This window comes from Elephantulus edwardii, unplaced genomic scaffold (assembly GCF_000299155.1).
Source record: "Elephantulus edwardii isolate Elephantulus edwardi_28Jun2011 unplaced genomic scaffold, EleEdw1.0 scaffold00012, whole genome shotgun sequence".
NCBI classification, from domain to species: domain Eukaryota; kingdom Metazoa; phylum Chordata; class Mammalia; order Macroscelidea; family Macroscelididae; genus Elephantulus; species Elephantulus edwardii.
Genome location: NW_006399762.1, coordinates 19,247,094 through 19,265,244, shown reverse-complemented (window position 1 = coordinate 19,265,244; position 18,151 = coordinate 19,247,094). Strand labels below are relative to the sequence as shown.

Sequence of the window (18,151 nt, the reverse complement as noted above, 5' to 3'; positions counted from 1 at the left end):
AGAGATTTCACGGTCGGGTTAAAGTTCAACAACACCACATCCATATTAGCAAATTGAGAACCTTCCGAGGCTGTGGCAGCTGAATTGAAGACCTGGCGGAAATGACGTCGACAGGTCTCTCTGGAGGAGGCGGGGCATATAAGGAAACGCACCTATCAGACAGAGTAGAGGCCGGGGGTGTGGTTGGCTGATGGCTGGCAGGCCCTGGGCCCAGCACGCTGAGGGCGGAGCCTGGCTCGCGAGTCGCGGGGACTGGCCTCCTTTGGTGGCAGGAGGCGGTCACTGCTACTGCTGCTGGGGAGTCGGGGAAGACCGGGGGGCCATGCGGGTGCTGGGGGAGTCCAGACCCCGCAGCCTGGCGCTTCTGCTCAGCGTGGCGGCTACTACTCGGCGGCTGCTGGAGTAACAGCTGCCTTTGTTCAAAGGTCTTGTCCCTCCTGTCGCCCCAGCCGCTCACGTTAACAGCTCTCTCGCCAGTCTGCCCTCGGCTCGCGAGGCGCGGATGCGGCTGCCTGGCCTGGATTTAGGTTTCGCGCGGGAGGAGAAGAGGAGCAGCGGCGCCTGGGAGGCATGCGATGGGGAACTGCTGCTGGACGCAGTGCTTCGGGCTGCTCCGCAAGGAAGCGGGGCGGCTGCAGCGAGTAGGAGGCGGCGGAGGGTAAGCCCGCGGGGGAGGGACCCAGGCGGGTTGGCTCCCATTCGGCCCCTAACCGGGAAACCCTTTGACTACCCGTGATCATCTAGCGGAGCGGGGAACCTCGCCCCTCTCGCTGATTAGCACACTGGTGGTGGTGGTGGAGGCCCCTGATCGCACGGAGAATACGCAGGATTCCCTGGAAAAGACCTAGTGGAGGGGGCGGTGACACCCTACAGCTTCCAGCATGACTCCCGGGATCTGCCGGGCAGATCTCGAGGGACATCATCTCCAAGGGACAGGGAGGCTCCTTTACCGGCTCCACAGCTTTCTGGACACACCCTACATTGAATTTGCTTTTAATGCTAAAGGTAACATCTCTCTGGCCCTCTCTGGTCCTAACACAGCAGGTGAGGATCTGGCTCCAAAGTTGATGATGCCTTAAGTAGATTTTTGCTAGGAGTCATTTGAATGCTGTAGTAAAATTAACTTCTAGACATTCATTAACACTTTGATAGGTATAAAGACCCGCGGAATTGCTGGGCTTGCAGTGGATTTTTAGTGCTACTATCAAGAGAGACACTTTTTCCTTATTTACATTTTCACAAAGAATGTTATATACCTTGATTGCTATCCACTAGCTCTATCACATTAAATAACAATCCTGTTTCTTGAGTAAAACTGGAATCCTGTTAGACTCTTCTAACCCATACTATCTGCAGAATAATGAATTTCAAGATTACTCCATTTTGTGTTTTTTATTTTAAAAAATTGAATGATGGAAAACATTCCTTTGGAGTCTCCCAGAAATTCAAACCTAGGATTAAAAAACAGAACCAAGTGTATTGTGTGTAAGTTGAAAGGCTAAGTTGCTCTTTCTGATTGTTGTTTTGAGGATCTGTGCCGTTAAGCTAACGTAATTAGGTAATACGGCGTTTTTTTTGTTTTTGTTTTTTAGGTAATAAGATTTTAATATAAGCAACTTGAAGCCACACTTATAATTTGGGTCTTTGGTGATGGAGACCTTATAAAATGTAATAGTTTTCTTGTTAATCAGTTGTTGAGTGCCTCTACATTACTGCTCTTAGTACAAAGGTTTTATGATAAATGTCCCCAAAGTGGCGGAGGCCACACTTCTAGATTGTGTTTGTTCTTCAATTCTTGGAGTCCCTGACTTTGAACTATTTCTGTTACAGAGGGACATGGCAGCAGATTTACAGTTTTTCTACTTTGTGTGTTTAATGTTATATAGTCCAGTTACTTATTAATTAGATTTCATTAAGGAAGAGATGTCACAGTATATTTTCCTTTATTATTGTTATTTTATTTGTAGTTGTGTTGTAGAGGTTAAAACTGCCAGAAACTCTAGCTGGAGAGGAAAAAGAAAAGGGCATTTCATAGTACCTAAATAAAGGGAGCTCTGGTGGCCTAGTGGTAAGAAGTTGCACTATTAGCCCAAAGGCACGAGGTTCAGATCCACCAGCTGTTCTTCAAGAGAAAGATGGGCACTCTTTTCCCATGCAGTTAACTGCCCTGAAAACTCACTTGAGGGTTTCTGACTCCTTAGTCAGATACAACATAGTACACAACAGCAAAGACATACTAAATAAAGGAGCTCTGGTGTTGTGGTGCATTTCATGTTAGGATGCTAACCAAAAAGTCAGCTGTTTGAAGAGATGGGCTGCTTCAGTGGAATCTCTCCTCCTGTAGAGATTTGTATCTTTGGAAATGTGATAAAGGGTTGCTAGGAGTCAGAATTGATTGAAAAGCATAAGCAGTTTTGGAAATGTTACATTGTTGTTATCGTTATGTGCCATCAAGTTGTCTGCGACTCATTGTGACCCTATGTGTAAGAGCTCTGAAGTGTGCCCTGTCCTAAGCCAGTCTCATTGGCCCCAACATACTGCCCTAGTTACCTTATCAATCAATCTCATCAGAAGTCTTCCTCTCCTGCATTGTCCCTCCACCCTTCCAAGCCTAATGTCCTCCAGTCCCTCCTGGCCACATGCCCAAATTATGTGAGACAGAGCTTCAAAATCCTAGCCTCCAAGGAGAAACTTGGTTTCACCCTAAGACAGACCTAATTGTTTTCTTGGAGTTCTGTGGTATGTTCAAACTCTTTTGCAGCCCTACAATTCAAAGGCATCAATTCTTCTTATGTCATCCTTAGTCATTGTCCAGCTCTCTGATGAATAGCAAGTAATTGTGAAGGCCATGGACTGGATCAGGCACACCTTAGTCTCTAGATTCACTTTATTGCCTCTCAGTACTCTAGAGTGGTCCATGACAGATTTTCCCAGTGCAATTCATCTTCTGATTTCCATATACTGTTAAATTAGTAAGCAAAAATAATTTCTATTTTACTTTCGACCATATTATGTGATACCTGTATGATTTTTCTTTTGGGTACAGGTCTGGATAGCTAGTTGGTAGTTTATCTTAGGGTAAAGATGTTTGAGTATTTACAAAAACTTGATTTTGTTTATATTTATCTTTCTAGTGACCATAAGTAGACTAGGGCATCTAGACTGGTTCTGTCTGGCTCAATGTCACAGAAGTACTTTATCATCCAGGGTCTGCTGAAATTAACCTTGCTGATTTCTCAGGTGCATGCCAGAATCAGAACACTTATTGTTGTCCATTTACAAAACCAGAATTAACAATATTACCATGTGTTTTAAAAAATGTCCTTTTTATTGAATTGGAGCCAACTCATTGCTGACTCTCCAGAACATTTTCAACGGCTGTATAAAATACTAGAAAGATCTAGAATTTTTATAGAATACTGTCTACTAGTCTAAACAACATGGCTCTGGAAACTCTATGCACTTTGAGAAATGACAATAGCTACAGAAAGGCTTCAGGTCTTTTGTTCATAGGGTTGCTATAAGTCGTGCTCGAAAAAAAGTGATGCTATCAAGCCAAAGTGGGTGACTCTACTCTGCAGCTCTCAGGCCTGTTTTTGTTTTTGGTTAAACATTCTTCTAGTTTGTATAGCCCTGGTGTGTCCATTTGCCGTACAGAGGTAACTTGTGGTTGCTGTGAAGCTGAACACTGTGACACTGATGTGTCAAATGCGATAACGGTTACCCATGGTGAACAGTATTTGGTCGAGCTTCCAGATTAAAACAAGCTTGGAAGCAGGAGTGGCATCTATTTCCATAATAGCTTGCCTCCAGAAACCCTTTGAACCTGAAGAAAGGATGAAAGTCACACATGCAAGTGTTGAGGACTTTCGTTCATAGGGGTCACTATGAGTCTCCTACAACTCGATGGTACTTAACAACAACAATTACTAATAATGTTATTTGGTAATTAAAGCAAGAGGAGATTAAGCATCCTAAAATGTTAGTACTGATTGAATAATATCCCATGGATTGCCAAAAAAACAAGCAGATATATCATGGAGAAAGTACAGCCAGAATGTTCCTTGGAAGCATGTTGCAAAAGGGGATATTTCTTGGAGAGGGACAATCATGTTTGGAAAAGTAGAGCGTTAACAAAAGAGAGAAGGACTCTTAACGACATGGATTGACACAGTGGCTACAGCAGTGGACTAAAATGTTATCAGAGATAATGAAGATGAGGATGACAAGATGCAGATCTGTTGTTCATAGGGTTGCTAATGAGTCATACTCAACTAGATGACACCTAACAACAATAGTCCTTCACTGCCACCAGCACAACCCTTGACATGAGGAGCTCTTGGTTCTTTATTTTGTAGGTAACATTTGGTTGATAAATCCTTCAGTGCATTAACTTGGTTTATATCACTGCAAGATCTTGTGAATGTATCTTAATAACTTGACTCTTATTCTGTGTTTTGTGATATTCTTCCCCCGCCTCCCACCCCATGTGAACCAGTTCTCTTCGCCTTTGGGCTATCAATTTTATCTTAATTTCCTGTCCTTCTGCACTAAATTTGTACTGTCTGTCTATTAAATATGGAAGGCTTTCTCGTCCTTATTTACTTTATTTCACTTGTGTAGCTATCCCTGAAGAAATTTTATGCATTCTTCGGATTTCAATCACTATCACTTCCAAATCTCCAGTCTTATTCACAGACGTTTTCAGAGCTTCAGCACTTTTTTTTCCAGTTGCTTAGTGAAAAGCTACATTTGGATATATTAAGAATTCTCTAGTCAATCTGTGTAAAATCACACTTCTTATTTCTCTACAAATGTCATTCTCTGTTTCATAGATTTCTTAACTCCCTTCACAGCACCATTCATAGTCTTCTAAGCCACGTATTTCCAACTCCTCGACCTTTCCAACAGGAGTATTAATGGCCTAGTGGCTCAGGAATCATTTTGCCAACCCAAAGACAGATTGTTCAAATTTACCAACTGCCCTGAGAGAGGAAGATGAGCATTCTCATGCGATCTACATTCTCTGAAAACCTGCCAGAGGGTCAGTTATGAGTTAGTTTTGACTCAGTAGCATATTACAACAATTGCTTCTCCCTAATAAATTATTTAATATCTCCTTAGCACATATTGAGTGAGCTATTTTTCATATCACATGACTAAGAGCTTTCAAAGTGTTTTTCCTATTTGTTCTCACATTTTAGTCCCTCCTCCTTTACTGTCACTTGAGTGAGGCTATCTAAAATCTATACTGGATTATATACCATTCCCTTGCTTAACAATTTCCATACACATTTTCTTTCCTGTAGCCAAATTGCACAGACTTTTTTTATCTGGGACAGTATGATGGATTTCATGCCATTCAGTTATGTACCATAGTGTACACTTGTATGCTCAGGATAAGCTCTAATGGTGCAGTAGATTGAGCATTGGACTGCTAACCGGTCAGTTGTTTGAACCCACCAACTGCTTCATAGGAGGAAGGTGGACAGTCAGAACCAGTAAAGATACACAATCTTGGGAACTGTCTGGAGCTATTCTGCTCTGCCTTATAGTGTTGCTCTAAGTTAAAATCAGCTTTCATCTAATTTCTTTGTTCTTTAATTTAAAAAAATATATGATACAATTGACAGCAGTGAGCTTTAATCTCATTGTTCTTTAAAGAATCATGATATGATTCAGTGACAATAACATAACTAAAAGAATAACATTGATTCTGTTTCTAATTTTTAAAAATTCACTTCTAAGCTTTAGTATTTTCTTAAATTTTAAATAAACTATTACTTTTAAATTGATAGTAGTATCAAGTTCAAACTCCTTACAGAGTGATTTAATAGCGGTTCATTTTGCCCACATTATTCCCTTTCACTCCCCTTACCACAGGAAGCCCTGGTAGTTTAGTGATAAGTTTCACTGCCAACCCAAAGGCAAGCAGTTTGAATCTACTAACTTCTCTGTGGAAGGAAGATGGTCCTTCCATATAATTTACAGCCTCTGAGAACTCACTGAAAGGTCAGTTAACACGGAACTTATACAATGAACCACCACCACCCCTTACCATACTCCTAATATCCTGTATACCAGATGAACTATACTTGTTCCAGTTTTCCTAAAATACAATATCCTTTTACTTTTGGGTATGTGTGATATTTCTTTTACAACTTTGTTATTGTTGAGAAAATAATACACACTGTATCAATCCAATATATCTTCTACATGTACCAGTTTGGTGACATTGAGTCCATTCTTTTAAGTTATAAAAGCCAATCTCACTTTCTCTTTGTTATCTTTCCTCATGAACATTAACATATAACTCTCTAAATTCTTAACTAACCTTTCAGTTTGGTCCCCTGTAGATAGTTCTTAAAAGAGCTAACAGTAGACATTTTTCACTAGTAAAGGTAAACTGTTGTTTGATTTTAACAAGAATTAATTTGATTTTTAATTTAAGATTTAAACATTATCTCAAAGCAATAGTTTTAGGAGTTCATCCACCTTCCATGTGTTGGAAAATCTGTTTTCTATGAGCATCTGCATTTTGTTCTGCATGTCCTCCCATGTAATTAGGATTCTTCTGTAGACTCTTTGAACAAAATATTTAGTAAGTATACTTGGATGTTTTTATGTACCATAGAGTCAGTATCGACCCATAGCAGACTGTCTGGTTTTCAGCAGTAGTTAATCACACAGGAGATTGCCTATCCTCCTCCTGTGAAGCAGAGAGAGTTCCCAGGGAGCTCTAGTGGCAAGAAGCTGTGCTGCAATTCTGAAAGCACGTGGTTCGAGGCCACCAGCTGCTCCATGGGAGAAGGATAGTCAGTCTCTTTCTGTGTGATTAACTGCCTTTGAAAACCCCCTGGAGGGTCAGCTATGGGTGGGTTCCAGCTCTGCGGTACACAACAAGAAACATGGATACTAGTCAGTTTTCCTGCCCTCATTGCAAAAGAGGCAGTTGTTCTTGCATGTAACTAACCACACTTTCCATTTCCTCTTCCTACTCCTGACTTTCCTTTCTTTTATTTCTTCAGGTGAGTAGAAACAAATTGTTGTGCCTTGGATGGCTGCTTGTAATCTTTTAAAACTCTAGAGTTATACAACAAAGTAGGAGTTGGAGTTGTTGTGTGTGCCCTCCAGTGAGAACAAACTCATAGCTGACCCTGCAATGCATTTTCAAAGGCAGTAAATCATATGGGAGGAAACTGTCTATCTTTCTCCCATAGAGCAGCTGGTGGGCCACTACCAGAGCAGCTGGTGGGCCACTACCAGAGTAGCCTCTTACTGAAGCTCCCTAGGAGGCTACCTGAGCTACCTAGGAGGTAGAGTAGAATCACTAAGTAACATTATTAGACCACTTAGCTTAAAAGTCTTATTAAAACCAATTGCCCTGTTACAAGTTGAAAAGAGAAGTCTTTCACCATCTATCATGATATTACCCATTGGCCCAGTAGTGAGGATTTTTGTTTCCTTGATGTTGAGATATAATCCATATTGAAGCTGTAGTCTGATCTCTTGCAGCATGTGTTTTACGTCCTCTTCACTTTCAACAAGTTGTGTCATCAGCATAAAGCAGATTGTTGTGGAGTCTTCCTCTACTCCTGATGCAACTTTCTTCTTCATAAAGTTCAGCTTCTCAAATTATTTGCTAACTATACAAATTTAATAAATACTGAGAAAGTAGACAGTCCTGGCATGTACCTTTCTTTTAAACTATGCAATACTCTCTTGCTCTCTTTGGACAAGTAGTTTGTTGGTAAAAGTTTTGCAATCAGCACAATTAAGAACAATTAATTGTTCTAAGATTATCATTCTTCTCAATGTTAGCCATAATTTATTTTGATCCATACCATCAAACACCTTTGCACAATCAATAAAATACAAATAGATATCCTTCTGGTAATCTCTGCTTTAAGCCAAGATCCATCCATCTGACATCAGCAGTGATATCCCTGGTGCCATAACCTCTTCTAAATCCAACTTAATTTTCTGACAGTTCTCTGTCAATATTCTATTCTAGCTAGTTTTGAATAATCTTAAACAAGATTTTACCTGCATATAATATTGATATTTTTAGATAGTTTCCACATTCTGTTAGATCACCTTTTTTTTTCTTCTCATGTTGTTGTTGTTAGGTGCTGTTGAGTCATAGACGACTCATAGCGATCCTATGAATGAAAGGCCTGAGCACTATTCACAGAGTTTCTGGAGGCAAGCCATTTCGGAAGTGGATGCCACTCCTGCTTCCAGGCTTGTTTTAATCGGGAAGCTCCAGCAAACACTGTCCATCATGGGTAACCATTATTGCATTTGACACATCAGTGTCACAGTGTTTAGCATCACAGCAACCACAAGTTACCTCTGTACAGCAATGCACAGACCAGTGCTATACCACCTAGATGATAGGCCCTCCTTTTAAAAACAAATACTTTTTGTAAATCCCAGGCATATTGACTATTTTATTCTCTGTAAAATAGCATATGGTGACCTATGCATCAACCTGAGAATAATTAGATTTTTCCTTTTTGTTCACCCATAAATCTAGATTCTAGTAGATTGTATCTTTTTAGTGGGTCTTACATCCTTCCAGCCTCTCCATTCTCTTTGCCTTCTTTGTATGCAGCCCCAACCTCCGTATTGAACCTCGTGGAGTACCCAAAACTTTACTTACACTTTCGCATCTTCCTCCAGCTCTTACCCTCTCTCCTATCTTTCCTCTTTCATAATTTTATTAACAGAATTGTTTAGTCTTTATGTCTTAGTTTATTCACTTCTCACATTGATTCTCAAAGTAATGTTCGCCATCCCTGGGCCCTCATACCATCAAAACATCAATATCCAGGACCATTATTATTAATCATTATTGAAATTGACCTTTTAACATTAGTTAGTGCTATTGATTCTTCCTGTAACTTCATGATTTCACACTGTTTTCTGCCCACCTTTCTCGGACCTTTCCCCCTGTCACCTATGCATGTCCGTAGTCATTGAACGTTGGAGTACTTCAACACTTTAAAATAGGGTTGGTCTTTTCTTGCACTAATCTAATCTTGCGAAGCTCTAGTGGGATAGCAGGAGTTGTGCTGCTCACCCAAAGGTGATGCAGCGTTTCTCTGGCAGTTCAAGTTCAGCAGTAGCTCCAAGAGAGAAAGATGGGTAGTCTCTACCCAGGGAATTTACTGCCTTGGAAACCTGCTAGAGGGTCAGCTAGGAGTTGTTTCTGACACTGACAATGAGAAAGAGAGAGAAACTCATCTTAAGGAATGACATGGATAGAGACAGCAAACCTGAACACTGCTTCGCATTATCTCTTGTTTCTAGTATGTCTCTAACACAAAATTATTTTTTTTAAATCTAAATTGTTTTTAATCCACACACTTCCCTCAGAGCTGTCACGTTGTCCAATCTGTCATCATTGCTTGCCTGAATTTCCAACACCCTGTGTTAAAATAACACTCTTCCTCATTCACTATTCTCTGACACTGCTTTATTTTCTTTCCTAACACTTACTTCATTCCATGACTTTGTATACCACATATTTATTTGTTGTCTTTCCCCTCCTTAATAATGTATAAATTCTCTAAAGTTGGGAACTTGGGTTTGTTTATTCCTGTGTCAAGGAGCTCTAGTGGCTTACTGGTAAAGAGCTGCACTGCAGAACCAAAGGCACAAAGTTCAAATTTACCAGCTGCTCTGTGGCAGTCTCCTCCCTTGCAATTTACTGCCTCTGAGAGCTAGCTGGAGGGTCAGCTTTGTGTCTGGTCCCACTTAATGGTATATAACAACACCCGATCTCCAGTAACAATGCTTGCCCCATTGTTTGCACTTAAAAAGAAAAAGTATGTAGATTTATTCTGACTTTTTTTCATTATCATGCATCCTGGAATCAGAGTGACCTTAAATGCAAATCTCTGACAGAAACACAACTTAAAATTCTTCAGTGACTTTCCTTTGCTTTTAGGATAAAGACTAGAATTTTCACAAAACTTGTAACCCACCGAATTATCTATTCTCTGCCTCTCTTTTTTACTGCACCTTGTGTCGCTCTCTTCCTTGAGTCATTTTTCTTCTTTTTTTACTTAGATAACTCCTACTCATTCAGCTTTTATAAGTCACCTCAAGGCTTATTTCCCACACAAAGTTCCCAACCTCCTCCTGTCCTCACTCATCAAAGGATCAACTTTCTTTTCTTCTGGACAATTTTGGCGGTTATAAATGTACCTTTCATAGTGTGATTAATTGAGTAATGTCTGTTTTCTGATAAAGCATAAAATGAGAGCCTTTTCCTGTTTTATCATTGAATACCCAGTTCCTAGTTAAATGCCTGCTACCCAGTAAAGAGGGAGCTTTGATGGCTTAGTGCATAAGAAGTTGTACTGCCAAGCCAATGACAGGCAATGCTTTTGTCCAGCAGGTGTGGGTTCTCCTCCTATGTGATTTAAATCCTCTTATGTGATTTGTAGCCTCTGAAAATCTGCTGGAGGGTCATCTATGAGTTGATTCTGACTCCAAGGCATTGACTTGATCTAGTAGATAGTTAATACTTGTTGACAGAATTAATGAAGTTTCCTAAACTTCAAATCCACCAGGTACTCTGCTGGAGAAGGAGGGGCAGTCTCCTCCTGTACCAGTCAGATCCGATTTGACGGTATACACACAGAAAATAATAAAATTTTTTAAAAATGTAAACATCTCTCATTTATCTTTCATGCCTTTGCTACCTCCTATATGAGTAATTTCTCCTCAATTTGATTCTGACTATTCCAAGATGAGTATCAGAGATCTTGAGGATGGCACAGGATACAAGGTTCAAATCTGTTGTTCATAATTGTAGTCAACTTGATGGCATCCTCAACAATGAATATATAATATGTCAAAGTATAATGGTTCTTAATTTATCATTTTGTTTGACTGAAATTCTCTTTAGTATATTAATCAATTTTTTATACCCCTTTGTCTTGTAAATACTTAGTTATTGCTACCATAAGATTATGTGTATCATTAAGTAACTCAAGTAAGTAGCAAGAAGCTGCACTGCAATCCCCAAGGCACATGGTTCGAATCCAAAAGCTGCTCCACAGAAGGAAGGGCAGTTTCCACTCCTGTGATTAACTGTCTCTGAAAACCCACTGCGGGGTCAGCAGTGAGTCGTCTCTGACTCGACAGTAGACAACAACAACAACAACAACAATGTCATATAGAACAACAATGTCATATATGCATACTTGGCAAAAGTTTCCAAAAGAAGAGGTTGGATAACAATTTCTTGTGCTACCGTAAGGTTATAGAGAGTGAAAGATAACAAATTACAAGACCTCTAAGATATCTTCCAATTATTTTTTTTTTTAAAGTTGCTGTTGAGTCATTAAGATATGTGGTGACTCTATATGTGTCAGAACTGTGCTCCCTTTGTTTTCAGTGACTGGGTTTTTTTAATGTAAATAACAAAACCTTTCTTTTGATAACACTCTGAAGAGGCTCAAGCCTCTAGCTTTTGGCTAAGCAAATGATTTAACTGGTTTATAGACCTCAGGGACTTCAGTTAATTGATTTGTATCAAACCAGTCTCTGACTCTTCCTTAATATTTTCTGTCTTCAACATGTTTAGCAGAAAAATGTGTCTCTTCTCTTTCAAGGAATAAAATTAATTTTCTCAGCATCTACCTGATTTGCCATTATTGTTGTTAGGCGCCATCAAGTCAGTTACTACTTACAGCACCTCTATGAACAGATCGGAATCTTGCCTTATCCTGCGCCAACCTCATAGTCTCCAACATGCTCAAGCCCAAGTTACAATCACTTTATCAGTTCATCTCATTGAGGGCCTTTCTCTTTTTTGCTGACCTATGTAATAGAAAAAGACCTATTAACAATTAGTTATTATCTCTGGTGATCTTGTTGTAAGGTGCCTTTGAGTTGAGTATGACTCATAGCGACCCTATGAACAAAAGGTTGGAACCCTGTTCTATCCTACACCATCCTCACACTTCCCAACACTCAAGAGCCCATTGCTGCAGTCACCATATCTTTCTACCCGGTTGAGAGTCTTCTCCTTCACTGACCCTTCACCCTTCCCAGCATCATGTTCCTCTCCAGGGAATAGCCCCTCCTAGCAACATGCCCAAAGTATGTGAGATAAAGCCTCATCATTCTTGCCTCCAAAGAGCATTCCAGCTGCACCCTCTCTAAGACATATCTGCTCTCTTGGCCATCCCTGGGATGTTCCGTGCTCTTCTCCAACACCACAGCTCAAAGGTATCAGTTCTTTCTCTGTCATCCTTGTTCATTATCTAGCTCTCAGATGCATAGCAAGTAATCAGAAAGACTATGGCCTAAATCATATGTACCTTAGTCCTCAAACTGACATCAGTGCTCCTCAATAATTTGGAGAGTTTTCTGATGATGTTGATATTATTTATTATTGTTGTCCCTACTGGGAAATCTATTGATCCTTTGAAATGAGAATGATTAAACTCCATCAAAATATTTTATTACAATTGAAAACTATGTGTCCATCTTCTTCATTGTAATAGTTTTTGCCAGGCATCTCATTTATAACCTTTCCAATCTTTTGTTCAGGAAAAAACTGGTCTTTAGAAGCTTTTAATTTTTAATAGACTTTGCTTTGGTTCCTCATCATTTATTTATAGTGTCAAACAAGATATACACAGAAGCTCATCTCTTTTAATATATAGGGAAATACAAAGAATAGGAATTGGAACAATGCAGAATTTGTGAGATTTTTTCCACCTAACTTTTACTTAATTCATTTTTGTTTACTTACCTGTTGTACAATACAAAACAAAGAAGTATCAAAAACTACATTCTCAGCCCATTTTATAAGGTTAGTTATTTTTAAATAAAATAACACACATTAAAATTTATCTTTATAAACAAATAATAAATATGCACAATTAAACAAGAATTCCCAGTTTGCATCCGTATTGCTTTCAGAGCCTTCTAAATGTCTTTGCATGCTGCCATCATTTGGAGTGTGATACTTCAGGAACCTCCCAGTTTTACTTTTCTACCCATCTGATACCCTTTGCATGTTTAAATCCACTTTTAAATCATTAGTGGTAATAGAATGGATATACAGAAACCTACTTTCCTTAGAGACAACTTTCAGGACATAAACATTATGTATAAATGAATGTGAGACCAGATAAAATGAATTTTAAAAATATAAAAAGATGGCTTTGAGAAGCTGTAGACTGTTAAAAAGAAGAGAGAAAGCACCTGTGGTAAGCCAGTGGTTTTGGAAACTTATGCTCCAGCAGCTCAGCTTCCACCCTGACTCACACACATGAATATACGGAATGGGTTATTGCTCATGTGCTCTCTCACTGCTCCCCTCCTCCAGTACTCCCCAGGATGCAGGTTTGAACTCATGAAAATTAGATGCATATATGATGTAAATTTATTGACCTCACTTTACAGCCTTATCTTTAGGTGATACTATGTTCCTAAGGAGCCTGGCAGCAAAACAGTTAAGCATTTGGTAGCCAGCCATAAGGCCAGCACGTTGTGACTTCAAAAGAGAAAAGACCTAGTGATCTGTTCCCATAAAAATTTTATCCCTTTGGGGAAGTTCTATTCTGCCTTACTGAATTGCTCTGAACCAGAATCATCTGTTGTTGCATCCGATGGGGTTGGAACCAACCCAGGGCTGACCCTCCAGCAGGTTTTCAGAGGTAGTAAATCACATGGGAATCAATTGCTCATCTTTCTCTGATGGAGCAGCTGGATTCAGACAAGTGTATACTTAGCTGACATTTCCAACTTCTTCCAGGCCATTTTCCTTAACTTTTTTACTCTGGTATACAAATCTGATGCCTTGAATTTGCTCCATTTATTTTTCTCTTTTATCTCACTCACAATTTCTGCAGCTTTCATACTATATCCTTCCTGGAATTCTGAAACTCCTCCCCTGCGTCTTTCATTTCTAGTCCATTTCCCAAACCAGATGATAATGGCCTTTTAAATATATTCTTTAAGTGATTCACATTCACTTCTCTTACTGATTCCTTCCTAGTCCAAATGATCATTTCTTGCTTCAAATTTAATCATGTTACACAAGCACTAACTCTCTCACTATATATCTTCACTGATTTGTTTGTAGGGTTTTTTCCCCTTTAAGTTTATAATGGTTTGCTCACATTGTGTTTCACATTATTCTTCATTCATTTTGTTTTTCATGCAGTCATTCCCATGCATTATGTTTTATTATATCGATCACCATTAGACCTTGCCCATCATTACCCAATCATTTCAGGTCCCCACCAATTCCTTCCAGTTTCTTTCATCTTCTCTATCCACCCACCAAACTGTGTAACTCTGTGGTTCTGCCCCTACCCATCCTCACCCCTCTGCTACACACCTTCCCACCTGGGTCCTCATACGTATTTTACTAGTTATTCTGTTTTTATAGTAATGGTCTTATGCAGTTTTTGTCCTTATGAGACTGAGTTCACTTAGCATAATGCTTTTTAGTCTCTCCCAAGTTACATAGTATTTTTTTAAATCATTACTCCTGAGTGCTGCTTAGTATTCCATTGTGTGAATGTACCAGAATTTCTCAATCCATTCAGTTGTGGTTGGATATTTAGGGAGTTTCCATGTTCTTGGGAAGGTGAATAATGCTGCTCTGAACATTAATTTACAGTTCTCAGTTCTAATTTCCTTGGAGTCTATTCCTAGTAGTGGAATAGTGGGACATGGAGTTTCTGTGTTCAACATTTTGAGCAAATACCAAACTGTCTTCCAGAGTACCATTTTACAATCCCACCAACAGTGTATGAAATTTTCCACCTCTCCACATCCTCTCCAATGTGTATTGCTTGCTGCCCTGCTACACTTTGCCACTGTTACTGGGCTAAGATGGTATCTAATTCGAGTTTTGATTTGCATCTCTCTTATTGCCAGTGATTTTGAGCATTTCTACTTGAACATGTGTTTGTTGGCCATCTACATGTCTTCTTCTGTGAAAAGTCTTTCCATGTCTTTGTAACCCATTTTATAATGGTGTAATCAATCTTTTTCTTCTAGAGGCCTGGGAGTATTCTGTAAACTTTTGCTATGAGACCCTTTACTGAGATAGTTTTGCAAAAATGTTTGTTCCCAGTCAGTAGGTTTTCCATTCACCCTGTTGAAAAAAGTTGTTGATGAGCACAGAGATTTAATCTTCAGAAGGTCCCATACTTCAATCTTATCCTTTCCAGACTATATGTTTCTGGCTATCTTTGTCAGTCTCTTTATACCACAGACTAGGTCTTCTATGCTTGATCCCAATTTCTCTCTTAAGAACTTTGTAATTCTGAGCTTTACTTCCATGTCTCTGATCTACCTTGAGTTGATTTTTGGGTGTGAGGATGTGACATGTGGATACCGTTTCAGCTTTTTTCAAGTAGCAGTCTAGTTTTTGGAAACAGGAATGATATCCACTTCCTAAACAACATTCCTCTGGAAACTTTGAACTTTGATAAATGAAGACAGTTATAGAAAGGCTTCAGGCATTTTTCTCGTATGGCTGCTATGAGTCATACTGGATTCAGTGTCAATCAACAACAACAGTCTAGTTTTACCAGCACCATATGTTGAAGATGATGTCATTTCCTCATCTGATAGGCTTTATTTCCTTGTCAAATATCAGTTGGCAATTTCTAGGTTCTTGATTTTGTTCCATTGGTCTTGTGCCTGTCATTGTACCAGTACTATGCTGATTTGGTTACTACTGCTGTGTAGTAGGTTTTGAGGTCAGGGAGATGACTCCCACTTCATTTTTGTTTTACAGAAGTGCTTTGCTTATTCAGGGTCTCTTTCCTTTCAAAATAAGCTTGACAATTTCCATTTCAATCTCCTTGAGACATTAATTTGATATCTGTATTGGAATTGCATTGAACATGTAGATTGCTTTGTAGGATTGACATTTTCACAGTATTGAGAATTCCTATCCATGAACAGGACACATTTTTCCATTTATTTAGGCCTTTTATCATGTCTTTCAGAAATGTTCTGTAGTTTTCTTTGTACAGGTCTTTTGTATCTCTAGTTACGTTTACTCCCAAGTATCTCAATTTGTGATTGGCTATTGTAGATGGTATTGCTTTCATGGTTTCCTTCTCTGAGTTCTCTTTGTTACTGTAGAGGAATCCCACAGTTTTTTTTATATTGATCTGATATCTTGCTACTCTACTAAATTTATCTAACAGTTTTATTTTTGAGTCCTTGGAGTTTTCTGTATAAACTATCATATTATATACATTTAGTGATAGTTTAAACATCTCTTTTCCTATCTGGTTGCCTTTTATTTCCTTCTCTTGTCATATTGCCCTAGCAAGTACTTTCCATACAGTATTGAATAGAAGTGGTGACAGTGGGCATCGTTACCTCTGTTTGCAAGGAAAATGCTTTTAGTGTTTCTCAATTGAGAAGGATATTGGCTCTTCTATTCCAGTTTTGCTGAGTGTCTTTATCAGGAAGTGGTGTTAGATTTTGTCAGATGCCTTTTCTGCATAAATTGCTAGGATCATATGGTTCTTATTTGCATTGTTAATGTGATGAATTTTGTTTATTGTTTTTTCTTATGTTGAGCCATCCTTCCATACCTGTTATGAATCCAACTTCATGGTGAATTATTTTTTTTATGTGCTTTATGATTCTGTTGGCTAGGATTTTGTTAAGGATTTTTGCATCTATATTCATGAGAGATATTGGTCTGTAGTTTTCTTTTTGGTAATATCTTTGCCTAGTTTGAGTATGAGAGTTATGTAGAGTAATCCTTTTTTATTTCCTTTTTTAAAATAATTTAAGTAGGATTGATGATAAATTTTCTCTGAATGTTTGGTAGAATTCACCTGTGAAGCCATCTGATCCAGGACTTTTCCCCCTTCACTGATATTTAAGATTCACACGATTCTGGGCACTTGCCAGAGAAACTCTTATGTGAATCTAGACTTACTTCTTAGTTTGGAGTAAAAATAATGTTCACCTTGCCCATCTTTCCTCCTTTGGTTACTCTGAATCCAGTCACCATTGATTTTTATATGTTTTGCATGTGCATCTTTGATGTAGAGTAGTGATTCTGACTCGAGTGTTCATTAATAAGCTGCACTTTCATATATATGGTTCACATTCATCTATTCTACTTTTGTGTATGAATTATAAGAATTTTTTTAAAGTTGTTTCAGTCTGTTCTAACTCATAACAACCTCATTTATATCAGAGTATAATTATGCTCCATATGAGTTTTTTCTCCCCCTACCCTATTGTTTCCAATGGCTTTTAAAAAAAAATAAATTCATTTTATATTGGTTTTCTTACAAACTTTGTATGCATTGTGTTTCACACTATTACTCATTCATATTGTGTTTTATTCAATCATTCCTTTGCATTATATTTTATAAAATTAATTACCATTGGGTTATGCCCACCATTACCCCGTCTTTTCAGGTCCATGCCAGATCTTGCCCATTTACTTTACCCCCTCCCTCCACCTACCAAGTTGTACAACACTGTGATTTCACCCCTACCTGTCCTTGTTATTATTGTTAGGTGCCATCGAGCTGAGTACTACTCATAGTGACCCTGTGAACAAAAGATCTGAAACCACTCCTGTCCTGCACCTCCTCACACTTCCTGACACACAAGAGCACATTGCAGCAGCCACCTTGTCAGTCCACCTGGTTGAAGGTCTTCCTCTCCTTCACTGACCCTCCACCCTTCCCAACATCATGTCTCTTTCCAGGGAATAGCACCTCCTAGCAATATGTCCAAAGTATGTGAGGTGAAACCTAACCATTCTTGCCTCTAAAGAGCACTCAGGCTGCACATTCTCCAAGACATATCTGTTTTCTTGGCCATCCTTGGAATGTTCAGTGCTCTTCTCCAACATCACAGCTCAAAGGCATCAATTCTTTTTCTGTCATCTTTATTCATTGTCCAGGTCAGATGCATAGCTAGTAATCAGAAAGACCATGGCCTGAATCAGACACAACTTAGTCCTCAAACTGACGTCACTACTCCTCAGTAATTTGGAAAGGTCCCTAACTACAGATTTTCCCATTTCAATGTGTCTCCTTATTTCCTGAGTACTTGTACCAAGGGTCCAATTTGTTGTGGATCCAAGCAAGATGAAACTGGATTAATTTCCTCTCCA

The 18,151-nt window shown here is 39.1% G+C and overlaps 1 protein-coding gene across 1 annotated transcript in view; it reads left to right on the top strand.

Annotated features, from left to right (window-relative positions):
- Positions 1 to 575: 575 nt before the first annotated feature.
- The window catches only part of AP1AR (adaptor-related protein complex 1 associated regulatory protein), an 81,519-nt gene continuing 63,943 nt past the window's right edge, over positions 576 to 18,151 (top strand). The window contains exon 1 of the mRNA XM_006881147.1: positions 576 to 658. Coding sequence (XP_006881209.1) covers positions 576 to 658 — 83 coding nt within the window. The remainder of the gene's footprint in view (positions 659 to 18,151) is intronic.